This window comes from Marmota monax, unplaced genomic scaffold (assembly GCF_021218885.2).
Source record: "Marmota monax isolate L192 unplaced genomic scaffold, Marmota_monax_Labrador192_F-V1.1 WCK01_AAM20220418_F8-fsc00007, whole genome shotgun sequence".
Taxonomy (NCBI): domain Eukaryota; kingdom Metazoa; phylum Chordata; class Mammalia; order Rodentia; family Sciuridae; genus Marmota; species Marmota monax.
In genome coordinates, this window is record NW_026692781.1 from 32,284,705 (window position 1) to 32,298,949 (window position 14,245).

Genomic DNA, 14,245 nt, shown 5'->3' on the forward strand with positions numbered 1-14,245 from the left:
GGTCCCCCCCAAAATCCCTATGGCATATATATTTATGCTATATATACATATCGTGTGTGTGTGTATGTGTGTGTGTGTACATATATATTTTGGTCAATGAAAATAAAAGAGTATGTGACTTCTGTACTTGTATAGACATAATGAGTTGTCACTTTGGGAAGAAGAAATAAGGAGTTAGTGGTTGGGATGAGAAGAGACAGACTTGGAAAAATAATCACTTATGCAGGTAATATCTTCTCAAAGAACTAACCAAGAAATAAATGAAATATCATGGGGAGAAGTTCATTAGAACCTGGAAATGCTTGTTTGGGAGAATGAGAAAGGCAAAAATCATAATGCAGAGCATGCAGAAGGATTATCCTGAGTCATATTTGTCAAAGTACAGTCCCAGGACTTTCTGATTCAGAATTGGGTCCACCTCACTCTCTTCTGGCCAGAATCTCAGAGAGTAGAGCACATTTGGCAGCTACAGTCCTTGGTGACCAAGTGCCAGCTTTTCAAATACTGGTGTTTTGGAACTTTGGAATGTATAGGGAAAAAATACACCCAAATTTGAATTCAAAGCAGCACAATTCTGAAAGTCTGAAAGCCTTTTTTTTAGATGTGTTCACAATGATTTAATCAGCAGATGTCACTATGTAATCCTTGGGAACATCCCTTCCATGTTGCCTCAGTTTTGGAGAGACAGAGAGTGCTGCTGGCATTGTAGCATAGAAATATTTATGGTAATTTGGTATTTTGTTTAATGAAAATCATTTTTCTCTTACTTCCAGTGCCTATTAAAAGTTTATTTTTGATTAAGCATTCTTTCCTTTTGTTTTTGTTTTGTTTTCCCCAGCATCATTGACAAAGAAGTTTCATTAATGGCAGAAATGGATAAAGTTAAAGAAGAAGCCAGTAAGTAGACATTTGATTAGGTTCCTCCTAACCAGAAGCAATCCATAGGTCAGATTGACAGTGATACTGGATTCTGAGCAGGTTCTAAAATTCACATTGAAATCCTGGCTCATGTAACCTTAGTCAAGTCACTGATCCCCTGGAAATCACAGTTACATCATTTGGCAGAAGGACAGAGCTGTGGCACCCCCTCAGTGTAAGTGTATGGCAGAATACTCACTCAGTAATTAATGAGTGTCAGTTGGTATTTGAAAGTTCAAGGGGACTTTCTTTCACAGGAAGAACTTACACTTAATCAGATTTAAGGTAACAATGAATTCAGTATTAAATTTTAAGATATTCATTGTTAAACCTTTATAACTTATTGATCTTGCTATATTATTTATACAGTCATTTTCTTTTTTAGATTCAATTAACTCAAGTATATCAAATTAAATTCCCCTAAAACATTCGTCTCATTTGAAACTTAATTCCCTCAACATTTGAAATTTATATGTATAAATATATCTGACTTTTTTTAAGCACTTCAAGTGCCTGACAAGACATTCACAACCTTAACAAGCAAAATAGTCCCAAGCTTTTAAGCAACTTGTATAAGATTAATAATTTAAATTTAAAGATATGCTAAATGAAATTTTCTTAAAACACTCCAATTCTGTTTGCAAACTTCATCAAATATGCTGACACCTGCCAACTTAAAACCACAAAAGAAAATCAATTCCATGTTCTAAATTGGAGTCACAAGTTAGATTGCTTAATGTACCAAATTCTCTATTTAAATGATGAACACATTCAAAATTATCTTGATCATTGCAAAACTTTTCCTAAATTTAACACAAAATATCAACATTCTTAGTTTGATTTATTTTATTTTATTCATGTTTATGTCTGAACCTTTCAGTGTGGTAAAGTTACTCAATGAGTAGCAGAGCTGATTTGCCTTCCTACACAAGCCCAGGCTCATGGTTAGAAGTTTCAGCGAAGACAAGATTACAGGTGGACATGCTGAGACTCTCTTATTATTGAATACAGTCTTCTTTAACAGGACCCCCTAAGACAATATATTTTTCAGATGCAGTTTAGCTTTACACTCCTGATTCCTAGGCATTTTAAATTCTTCATCCTCACCCACATTTTTTCTTACAAGTTGAATAAATGGCAGTCTGCTCCCCCAGCCAGGTTTCAGCTAAATCCCTTTTTATTTGACTGCAATGTCAAAAAATGTTTAAATAATTTTAAACAATATTTTAGATCTAAAATCCGGCAAGTTTTATTAAAAGAAACTAATATGATCCAGGGTGAAGCTGTGGAATATTTAGGTAGTTATACAATCCTTATAACTGTGAAATTATTTTGTCTTATGAAACTTGTTGATTTCTTCAATAATAGTGGATTATACATATGACATGGGACTTTGTTTCTTAGGTATGCTTTATTCCAGGTTCATGTCCTAATGATAAAAATGCAACAACACAGACTCAAATGATTCTCTAGAAAGTCACTAGCATAACGCTTTCTCAGCGCTTCACAAAAGACCTCAGGTTTTACATACTCATTTTTCCTTCTTGGAAAATTAATGTTAGGTGCCAAGGCCTGTGGTATTTGGAGCATCTCTGGAAAGCACCACTGTTTTAAAAATTCCTTCAACCAATAAACATTCACTTGTGTGCTTCCTTACATGCTAAGCTCTGTTCCAGAGTAGGGTAAACAGCAAACAGATAAATGTACAGCCTACACTCACTGAGCTTTCAGGCTAACTGGTTCACTTAAAACTTCAGTAATTGGTGCTGCAGATTCTGGTTTTAGAAATGCCCATAGCCCTGGGAAAACCAGTTTGCTTGTTCTGGAGACAGGCAGAACTGAGTCGAAATCCAGCCTCCATACCCAATGGCTGTGTGACATTGAGCCATTTTGTTAACTTCTCAAAGCCTGAGGTCCCTTATCAGAACAGAAGAAGTAAGAATAGTGTCTATCTCAAATAGTTATTGCAAAGATAAAATGAGAAGATGTGTGCTAGACACTTAGCATAGTGTGTGACACAATAGGAATGTAAAAAGGGAAAAGCTTTTTAGTAAATAGTTTGTCCAGTGCCCCTTAGAGGTCCAAGAGGTTATGCTGCATCTTTCTGGAGACTTGCCTATGTCAATCAGATTACTTCTCCACAATTGAAGGAATGACTGGATTAAGTACCCCACTGAATCAGGGACAAACTGTCTTTGCAGTCACCATCTTGAACTTGCTTATCTATGACCTCACATTATTTTTCCATTTTCTGTACATAGTATAAACCATTTTTCCTCAATTATAACATAAGTTTATATATCCCTCATGGCACCTAGCACAACACTGAGAAGATTGTTGGTACTTCACAAATATTTGTTAAATTAAGTATTATAATCACTTTAGTGTATATAGACTGTGAGATGCAATATTACTGAACATTAATGTAATTGCAAAAAAAAGAATGAATAAATCTCACTTTGTTGCTAATATTTATAATTACCATTTTGATTATATTAACCATATTAAACACTTCACAAATGTTATTTCATTTGGTCACACAGTAACTCACATGGTGTATACAAAAATCTTCTTAGGGTGTATACACATTTTACAGATAGAGAAACTTAACATTGTAGTACTAGAATCTCAAACTTGATCTGTCTACCCAGGGAACTGGAGGCCTGCACAGGCATGTTCTTAGGGTGTGAAGTTTACTAGAGATATGGGGAAGAAAAGATCACTTTGTATTAACAGGAACACAGGCATTTTACAAAGTAAAATGCCAAATTCACAAGAATTTGTCAGGAATAAAAAGAATTTAAAAGAACCTTTGTGCTTAAAAGATTCCTTTCTGCTCTGACATTCCCCCCACACCCCCAGAATTCTGAGCACACCTGCTGATGAGTATTATTGAAGAAGCCTTAATATTTTCCATGGTTCAAGTAATATGAGCCAATCTTCCAATGCATTCCAAAAACTTGAAGAAATTTATAAATCCTATTGAGAAAATGGATTTCAGCATACCAGATACTGTTTATAAAAGTGCATAAATAATATTAAGTTCTGCACACAGTAAAAACCTAAGCTGTATGGAATTGTCTCCCTCTACAGATTTCTGAAAGGATGGTGCTTTCAAAACATACTTATTATTCTATTTTAAATTACAGGATCAATGCATCTTAAGATCTGATCTGTTTTTGTTTTTGCTTTTTGTTTCTGTGATTGATGTGTTTGAGGTGAAAATGTTTGCCCCTAAAGAATATTGGCTTTAGATCTTAACTTTTAAGGCTTTTTTTCATAATGAAAGGCTTTGAAATGTTAATGAGACTATATGTAAAACGCATCCCAACACTTGCTGATGCAAAGTATTCATTTTCGTGCACATTTGCATGAGTTTCAATTCAGAATTTATTGGTGATCTTGCACCTGCATTCCCATTTTAGGGCCCATTTATATCTATTTCTAAAAAATCTTATGTTTGGTGTGAATGCCCAAGTTCTACATAATCAAAAAGAACAATGACCCCTAATTGTCACCAGTCCCACAAATGATCCATTAAGAAAAGTCAGATGTGCTTAGCGGAGCAGTCACTCAGGATCTACTGACTGACCCCTTTACTAACTGTACTAATTGCTTGTCAAGTCTGGGTCTTCAGAATTTATTTTATTGTACTTTGCAAGATGAAAGTATCTCATTTCGTCTTTTTACTCAAGAAGTTAATTTTAATGTTGAATTGTAATGGCAAGGAAATTAATAAATAACCACTCAAAGGTATGGGTCCTCGATGTTCTTAAGTGGTCCCTGGACCCTAAGAACTTCAATCCTTCATTAGATATTTCTTTCAAATAATGGACTTGTTAATTCACTGAATCCTTCATTCAGCAAGCATGGTGGGCACTCTCTGTGTACCAGGTACTGGGCACCAAACACAAAGAACTGCATGGATCATCAGTCTGTATTATAGATCCATGAATGACTAAAGACATTGACAAGCAGGTAACATTAATCTGCTGAGAGGGACAGGTGAGAAGGTACCATGTTCCATCTAAATAGGGCTTTGGCTCTTCTGCTTTAGCCAGTTGCTGACTAACTATAGCCAGAAATTCCAGTATCTTAAGAGACACCAGAAATCTAGCTTTCAAGTGGAATTTCCTAATATTTAAATGTGAGCACTTAATTTGTAGAAGTAATGTGTGGGCCAAACAAAACAAGTCCTCTAGCCAAAAATTATAATGGACCACCTTTTTGTGACCTCTGATCTAATTGGGTAACCTGAGACATCATATTCAATAATACATTATCTACATTGAGATGAAAATTCCTTTACACCCATCTCCTGGACAATTTTTTCACAAGCTCTTCTATATCCCGAAAGACCATCAGACATGTTTTTTCTTTTCTTAATTTGTATTTTTAGTTATACATGACAGTAGAATATATTTTGACATATCATACATACATGGAGTATAACTTCCCATTCTTGTGGTTGTACATGATGTGACGTTACACGGGTCATTTATTCATACAGGAACAAAGGAAAGTTATATCTGATTCATTCTACTGTTTTTTCTATGTGGTACTGTAAGGGAACTCAGGTAAATAACCAAAGCATAATTGGTATATCTTGGCAGATGATTAGGCTTTATGACTTGTAGATTAATTATTTTATTGACTTCTCAACATTGATTAAACATTGACATTAGTTTAAAAAGTTAATGTCCCTCTGAAGAACGGTTTGTGGTTTGCAAGGAATCTTAACTCTCCATGGATTCTGTACTTTTCAGATTTTTGAGGGGACTGCTATTTGACATTTTATATATTAAGAACTCTTAAAATCAGAAATTATATTGTTTGGCTCCGCATGAACACCCTGAATCTTACCCTGGTCTTACAAAGCAATTGGTCCTTGTTCAAAAAGAATAGAATATGAGTTCAACATACATGACATCTTACAGTGTTCTTATTTTCTTAGAACTCAAAAGGCTGTCCAAAAGGAATAAAAGCAATTCACATATGATGAATTGGAGATCTCAGGACTATTTATTGAAACATGAAACTTCATATGTAAATCCCACCTAATGTGTTTATATTTGTTGCTTCTATTCCATAACCTTTTGGGAAATGCATATACACAGTTTAACCTAGGGGTGACTACATCCCTCTGAATCTTTAGTTCATCTGACAGAGATGGGGAAGTATGGCACCAGAGAAGTCCCCAGTGTCTTCTTTATATGTTCAGATGTTAAAGAGTTCACACAATCCAGTTCAAGCTGGATTGACTCACCCTTGAAATTTTTCCACTGGGGACTCTTATAACAAAGATCCTCTGTCTGGAACTTCCCTCCGTTTGCAAAATGGGAATATATCTGCAGAGCATCAAAAGCAGAGGCATTTTTCAGCCCACAAAAAGCTAATAAAGTAAAACTTTTATATCTGTGTGCCAGTAACACAGCTAGTTACCCTAAGTGAGTATGTGTTAAAATTTAGAAGGTCTGGTGCTGCTGGAATTTAAGGTACAGCACATACAGAAGAATGGATTTTGCTCAGTGGACTCCCTAGCTTTGCAATATGGTTCTGATAGGATTTTAATGTGTCTTTTTTCAGAGATAGTTGTTCTGGGTAACTCACACATTGAAAGTTCCAAATTAAGCAAGTGACATCAGATGATAATGGAGAAAATGAAGAAGAGGAATGTGGGTAGATGGTGAATCAGAAAGAACCAGGTTTAGTTTGGGGATTAGTGCATAAGGATGCAAGGAAATGGGTTGTTGGTGAAGGGCATCAAAGATGAACCCTCTGTAGTGACCAACTCAGAAAAGATAGTTGTGGTCCAATTAAGTCATCTGTCTGTAGAGGGAGAACTAATTCCAAGTAATTCTGTCACTTAATGTTTAAATCTCTGGCCCTAACGCATTATTCCATCTTACTTGGCAGTGGAAATCCTGACTGCGCGTCAGAAGAAAGCAGAAGAACTAAAGAGACTTACTGATCTAGCCAGTCAGATGGCAGAGATGCAGCTGGCTGAACTCAGGGCAGAAATTAAGGTCAGTTCTGAAATGTCCCAGCCTGAGCCTGAGATCTGATCACCATTATGTTTGTTTTGCATGCACAGGGTGCTGCTCTCCGCAGGCCTATCACCGTACACCCAGCTCTCTTTCACAGGGTTGAAATGCAAAATACAGAAGAACGAAGAACCACCTAATCACTATATTTAAGTATAATATGACCTGAAGGGATATATTACTACAAAGGAGAGATACAAGCTATTTTCTTAGTCAGTAGGAACTGACCCAAGTAAAGTGTACTCAACCATGAATTATAGCCAGAATGGGGAACAGTATTTTCACACTATGTAATTTGTGTGTATGTTTATAAACACACACTCATCTAAGCACACCCTAAGTATGAACTCAGTGTAACAGTAGGGATTATAAAGCAATCTGTGGAGACTCCTTTCTCCTTTTCAAGCTTAATTGCCTTTTTATGAATCTTATTACCCACAAATGTGTATTTATTAGATTTCTTTTTCCATTGCCAGCAACAGAAGTGACCCTGGCTAACCTCAGGAACAAGTAGAATTTGACAAAATGTCAAGGATAGGTCACCAAATCAGAGTGTAATCTGAAGAACATGGATCTAAAACTAAGCAAAAAAAACTAGGATGGCTGGAGTCATGTGGGAAACAAGCACTCCCAGATTCTGTCTTTTGGACACCGTGGGAGTGAGTAACCTTCAAACATCATTAGCCCTGGAGCCACCTTCCTTGTTTAAATATCTCAGAAAAAGGTGCTGATTATCCTCCACTTGGACCACATCTATAATTTGGCCAAGAGTGGATGTGACACCTTGATTTACAGACCAAATGAGACTGTGGGACATTTAAACAGCATTGGAGTTGCCCAAAGGGGAAGTGGTTGCCAGAAAGGCAAGGACAAGTATTCACAACCAAGTGGGCAGTTTATAAATTCCTCTTTTTCACTCAGTAAACTAAATAAACACACACATGCACTCCACCTTTTACCCACCTCTAGGAAACCAGAGTCATTTTAAGAGAATTGCTGCTACTTTGGAAGAGTATCTGCTCATCTAGGTGTACACTGGTGGAGTGTGGCAGAAAGCGGCAAGTGACATTTTGGTCTCCTCCATCCTGGTTAGGCATGAAAGGGAGATCATTGGGAAGGAGATGAGAACCAAAGCCTTGGGGTGTTTCCCTGTCTTCTCTATTCTGGTCTTTGCTGCCTCCCACCCAGCCTGTTGCTATGGCCACCAGACTTTCTGCTCCCACTGCCACTCCTCCATCCTAAATTCAGAGTTATCCCTCAAAGCATATCTGGGCTTTCCTGGTGTGATCCTTCCCTCCCTCTCAGAATAAATTTCACATGTGGACTGCAATATATATTTCAATTCCCCCTATGAAAATCTCAAGTTGTTAGAACATCAGGTGAGTAATATAAAATTGCAGCTTCCTGGTCTATTGAAATCATGTCTTCTTCCAAGTTTCATTTCTACCTTTCAAAATTCCACTCATATAATGGGTAGTAACACAGGCTTTGGAGTGAAACAGTACAGCTCCAAAATTTCTACATCTTTGAGGAGAAAGTATATACAGCCTTAGATTCTTAGAATTCCATTTCCTCCATCTGTAAAATAAAGATAATAATAATCCTGATTTCATAATAAGGTGACCAGATGAAAGTGCGATTATCTGTTAAGAATCTGGTCAGTGTCTGGTAAATGTTCAATATTTTTTATAATGTTCCAGCTCAAATGCTCCCTCTTGCATAACTATTTCCTTATTCCCTCAGTAGGAGATCATTTCTTCCTCTTTTATATTGCTAAAGCACCAACTTTATTCTACCTTGTATTTAATGATATCTCTTCCCCTGCCATTAGGTAAACTCCCTGGTAAACTCAAGGAAGGACTGAGTCATAGTTATTTCTGCATAGTTATTTCTCACTCTGTCATCTACACATAGATCTTTAAATTTTAAAATGAATTTTAAATGAATTGGAAAATAATCTCTTTTCCACCTCCTATATAACAGCACTTGAAATTCCACTATTGAAGATGTTTTCTAGATACTGAAGGTTTTTTGGACTTCCTGGTTCCCTCTTAAAATAGGAATGGGTGTCTAGGAAAGATGATGTGTTTTCTCTTGATGGTTAATACCTTGGTAGGCCCTTGGCCAAACTAGGAAGCCTCTGCCAGAATATAAGTCAGAAAATTGCTCTAGCAAGGAGCACTAAAAGGTTAAATAGATGACTCCAGATGGACATTTTCCTGCATCACAGTTTTGTCTAAGCCTGGACAGGGGAAAGACAAAACCCATATGTATTCCCAGAACAAGGTGATCATGGTCAGGTAGGGCAGACCAAGACTGACTCCATGGAGCCTCTCTGATGCCGCTCACACAACACCATCAGCAGGCACTGGAAGAGCAGAGGGAATGAATGTGCAGGTGTCTCAGTCATTTCTGTGATTGTGAAGCTCCTGCTTTACTTTTCTTTCCTCCAGCACTTTGTCAGTGAGCGAAAATATGATGAAGAGCTGGGGAAGGCTGCCCGATTCTCCTGTGACATCGAACAGCTGAAGGCCCAAATCATGCTCTGCGGAGAAAGTGAGTTTTGCATACTTGCTAAATAATTCTGTGTGAGTAAGCTTGGTGCTTTTTGGAATTGATATTGGAAATGTCAGGTGTACAGTCCCCCAGCGGGGCTAAAGTGAGGTCTAAAGAGATTTAATGATCTAAGGTCATGACACAAGTCACTAGAAATGTCAAGATTTGAACTTAGACTCTTCAAATGCCACTGCCCATCAGTAAATCCCTAGGATTTATTATGAGGAACAGAACAGGTCAACTGGTTTATACCTTTTGCAAACTTTTCCTGAGCACCGCCAGATGAACTGCTCCTCTGATTTCAGACGGCCCTGGTCTACAGAGACTGTTCTGCAGAGAGTGTGAGGTCCTCATCAGTCTGGAAACAATCAGCTATTGTTGTGCAGGGCCCAGCTGTCCTGTGCGCTGCTCTGCAGTTCCCTGAGCTCCCCGCCCTCTCCCCTGGTTTCCTCTGCTGAGTGAAACCTGCAGATAATGAAAGACCTCACTTCAGCCATTAGCTTTAGTCTTGTTTCCTATTAAGCTTTAATTAGAGCAGCTAATGTGCAACAAAATTGGCCGCTACTTTTCCCCCTACTCCAGCCCACCCACAAGGGGAGAAGGAAATGAGCTCTAATGTGATTTTGAGGAGAGCCACAAGGAGGAAAGAAGGACGAGTGAGGGACAAGAACAATCCACAGTCTCACAGTCAACTGAAAAATTGAGATTGAGCTGCACTTTTCTTTTAAGTGGAAACTGCTCACCCCCACCAAATGTAACAATAATAAACCTGATCTAAAAATTATTGAATTAATATTAAATAGAACATGACATCATTTGGGGGTATTCTTTATATTTTATTCACATATGCATGTTGTAATATCATTAACTGTTTTATATGCTCCATTCATATATAATAATACAATTCATTTTTGCCTCTTCACAATAGATAATAGTCATTTTCCATATCAATGTATTCAACTGATCACTTATTTAAATATAATTGATGTAACCAGTCCTCTGATGTAGCATCCAAGTTGCTTCCAGTTTTTACCATTAAAACAGAAATATTGCAGAGCATCCTTGTTCACACATCTTTCTCAATTACCTGACTTTCTGATTGCACTGCTTTAAAATTATTTTTTCCTTATATGCTCTCTCCCTTACAAAAAATCAACCTATTTGCCATCCTCCATCCCTAGCTTTTACAAACAACCCAGTTCCCAGTTGGAATTTTTTGTTGTTGTTTTTGTACCAGGGATTGAATACAGGGCTGCCTAACCACCAAGCCACAGCCTCAGCCCTTTTTTATTTGAGACAGGGTCCCATTAAGTTGCTGAGGGCCCCTCGCTAAGTTGCTGATTGGCCTCAAACTTGGAATCCTCCTGCCTCGGCCTCCCTAGTCCCTGAGATCACAAATGTACGCCACCATGCTGGACTCACATTTGGAAATTTAACTACCCATCCCAGTTTCCACTTCAGCAGGATGATGAGCAAGATCCTAATGTTGAGTGACTCTCAACCATCTCAGGTGGGGTGGCAAAGTTTTACCCATTCTCCTTCCAGTGCCATCTAATGGGAGAAACCTTCCCTTACCAGATTACAAAGTCCCAATGAAAGAGCCTCACCTGTTTGTGTCCCTCACAAGGCCCTTTCCATCTTGGCTTTGTTGAGAGCCCACAGCTAATGAACTGGAAGTAGCAGTCTCCAAGCTATAGGAAATAATGACCCCACACCACTGAATCTGATGAGTCATGCCAACAGCCCCAAAGTGCTGTCTCACCTTAACTATAAGATGAAGGGACTGGCCCCTGTCCTTTCCATTTCTACTGTTCGCTGTGATCCTTACTAGTCACTCCTAATCCCTTGCAGAATGCTAGGATTAAGTCTGATCCAACAAAGGTAGCAGAGAAAATTGCTTTTAAAAATTGGTGACAATTTTAAGATTCAGAGAAAGGTCTTGCTGTCCGGCCTGGTAGTCAAATCCTGGTGAGCTGTGAGAGAGAAGTCACAGCTTTATCCTTGAATTGATTCCCTCTGGCCCAATTCAGCATAATCACATAGAAATCATCCTGTCAGAAACCACCACTTTCAAAACCAGTGGGAATGGCAATAATAAACGTTGAACAGACCTGCCTGCACCCTGAGCCTGAGCTCTGAGTGGGGTCCACCTGATCAGCCTACCTTGCCTGCAGCATTGGAAATGGTGCAGATCCACAGTGAAGCTAAGAAAGGATTGGATAATGTAGCTCTATTAGAATTTAAAGGATGCATCAGGGACTGGCAGGCCTGACCCAATGGCAAGGGGATATGCAAGAGCCAGAATGACAAGATTCCTAACACCTGACATGCTCCTGTTCTCATGCTCTCAAGACATCACAGCTCTGACAGCCGAGTGTCTGCATGCATTCCTTTTCATCTGTGTGTCTTCCAGACTCACTAGTCCAGGGATCTGACAAGGGTGGCAAGAATGGGTTTGGTAATGGGAATCTACAAGGAAGAAGGCATTTGCAGACAGGGCCAGAGAGGGAACCTCAAGGTTTCATTATCTCAATTCCTTTGGTAATTCTTGACCTAAAGAATAATATTTAAGCTGCTCAGATAAGTTTTATTTCCTACAAATGTCTCCTAACTTGGATGATTATGCTGTAATCAATTTAGTGATTCTCACAGGAGAAACTGAATGGTCTCTCAGCACTGAGGTACCCTTTCAAATGACATCTTCGAAAAACAAAACCTTGCCTTAATGTTTGTACAGAGCTCCTGCCAGTTCCTTCATCCTCTAGTGCTTCCTAATGGTGTCTCTGGCAGCAGTGTCCCCACTCTGTGCCTAACACCAAGCTCTTTCTTGTTGCAGTCACACATCCAAAGAACAACTATTCCTCAAGAACTCCCTGCAGCAACCTGCTGCCTCTGCTGAATGCTCATGCAGCAACCTCTGGGAAACAGAGTAACTTTACCCGGAAATCCAATCATAACAAGCTCTCTGAGGGTAAAGCAGCAAACCCAAAAGTGGTGAGCAGTCTTCCCAGCACCACCGACCCTTCTCACCAGGCCATGCCAACCAACAAGCAGGTAAGCTACTGGTGGGGGCCTTTTGACTGCCTGCAGGATTCCTGCAGACATTGTCACAGGGAAAGAAACCATCCATTTCCAGAGGAAGAAAACAGCAACTGCTAGATGCTGAGTTCCCAGGGGTTCCTCCCAAACTCCTCTACCCCCAGCAGCACTACCTGGTTCCACAGGACTCCCCTAGTCCATCCGGTCTACCCTTCCTAGGCTTTTCCCATGAGCAAGAATCTCATGCAGATGGACATTAGCAGATCCAGAGCAGGTCCACCTACATAATGAGATGGCTCTTCTCACTCCCTTGATTGCCACCATACTCAGGTCCCCATTACTGGCCTACATGTGGAAGGGACCCACACAGCCACAGGAACAAGATTCAGAACCAGGCCATTGAAACCATTGGTGCCATGAAAACTGGTGTGTGGTTTTTCTTAAAGATAATTTGATTCCCACTTACGTTTAGTTTATCAGTAAAAGGCCAACGTTAGTGTAAACTTCTCTTCCTCTCTTGGGATTTTAGTAGAGGAAAACACATTTCAAAATGCCATTATTCATACTATCCACCTGGCCTCTAAAAATACTAGTTTCCAAAGGATAATATTCTTTCTCTCCTGCTTTTCCACTCTACCTTTGAAAGGTGGTTTCTACCTTATGGTTAGAGAATGAACAAGGAATGAGATTTAATGATACAGAGATTGGGCATGCTGTAAAGACACCTTTTGTGATCTGTAAAAAAAGAAAAAAAATTCCCCCTAAAATGCTGGTTTTCTAATCCATGGCCTGTTGAGTCTTGTTTTGGTCTTTTAGAGTTCTCACTAATAGCACTGATTATAATTTCTCAGATCCTGAATATCTTCATAAACTTCAAAGTAGCACTTCAATGAGGAGCATTCTGTTTCTTCATAGGTTAAAGATCATAAGCAAGTCTGTTTTACTTGTAGTCTAAATGCATCTTCATCTCTCCTACTCCTTGCTCATTATTGAACACCATGTTAAAATTTATATCTAACATTTAGAGCAAGAGTTTCTCTTTCATAATTTCTTAAAAACAAAGGAAGCCATATGAGATGCTATCATGTAGGTAATCCTCCTGCTCACTGTTTCAGCATTTTAGATAATGGCTCCTATAAGTTGAAATATTCTTATAAGTCTAAGCCAGAACACTGTAGACTGGGCAAGAAGAGACCTGGTACTTGAAAATAACTCTTTCCATCCCTCCCCAGCCTCACCCTCCCTATAGAGTCGAGGGGTCATTGAACAAAGGAGACATGGCCACCCAGAATCTGCACTCTTGTCTTCTATAACAAGCTCCCAGGATTTGAACTCTGGGAATTCTTTTCTCACATGGGCTCAAGCCTGTTCTCAGGGTCTGTTTGGACTACTTCCCTGGATATACAGCCTTGAGGGCAGACCACACTACCACTTTATATACCTATAAGTCCAAAGGGTATGGTTGTGGGACTGGTGTGAGCTTAGGTATGGTGCTAGCGTGTCCACATTCATATGTGCAAGACACCCTCACAGCGTGAGACAGAGCCAGAGGTAGGAGGACAACACTCAGATAGATGCCACGTGGGCCTGCATTTATACTCTTGCCCTGGGCCCTGGATTAGGGGTTAGTGTGCCCTAAATCTGTACCAAGTAGTCACTGTGCACAAATCAAGAACTTTATATTCTTG

General features: G+C 39.1%; 1 protein-coding gene across 4 annotated transcripts in view; it reads left to right on the top strand.

Annotated features, from left to right (window-relative positions):
* Positions 1 to 14,245, top strand: part of Spats2l (spermatogenesis associated serine rich 2 like) — a 167,985-nt gene that overhangs the window by 151,806 nt on the left and 1,934 nt on the right. For all 4 annotated transcript variants that reach the window (XM_046447488.2, XM_046447487.2, XM_046447489.2 and 1 more), the window contains 4 exons: positions 839 to 897; positions 6,835 to 6,944; positions 9,416 to 9,518; positions 12,355 to 12,572. In XM_046447488.2, coding sequence (XP_046303444.1) covers positions 839 to 897; positions 6,835 to 6,944; positions 9,416 to 9,518; positions 12,355 to 12,572 — 490 coding nt within the window. The remainder of the gene's footprint in view (positions 1 to 838; positions 898 to 6,834; positions 6,945 to 9,415; positions 9,519 to 12,354; positions 12,573 to 14,245) is intronic.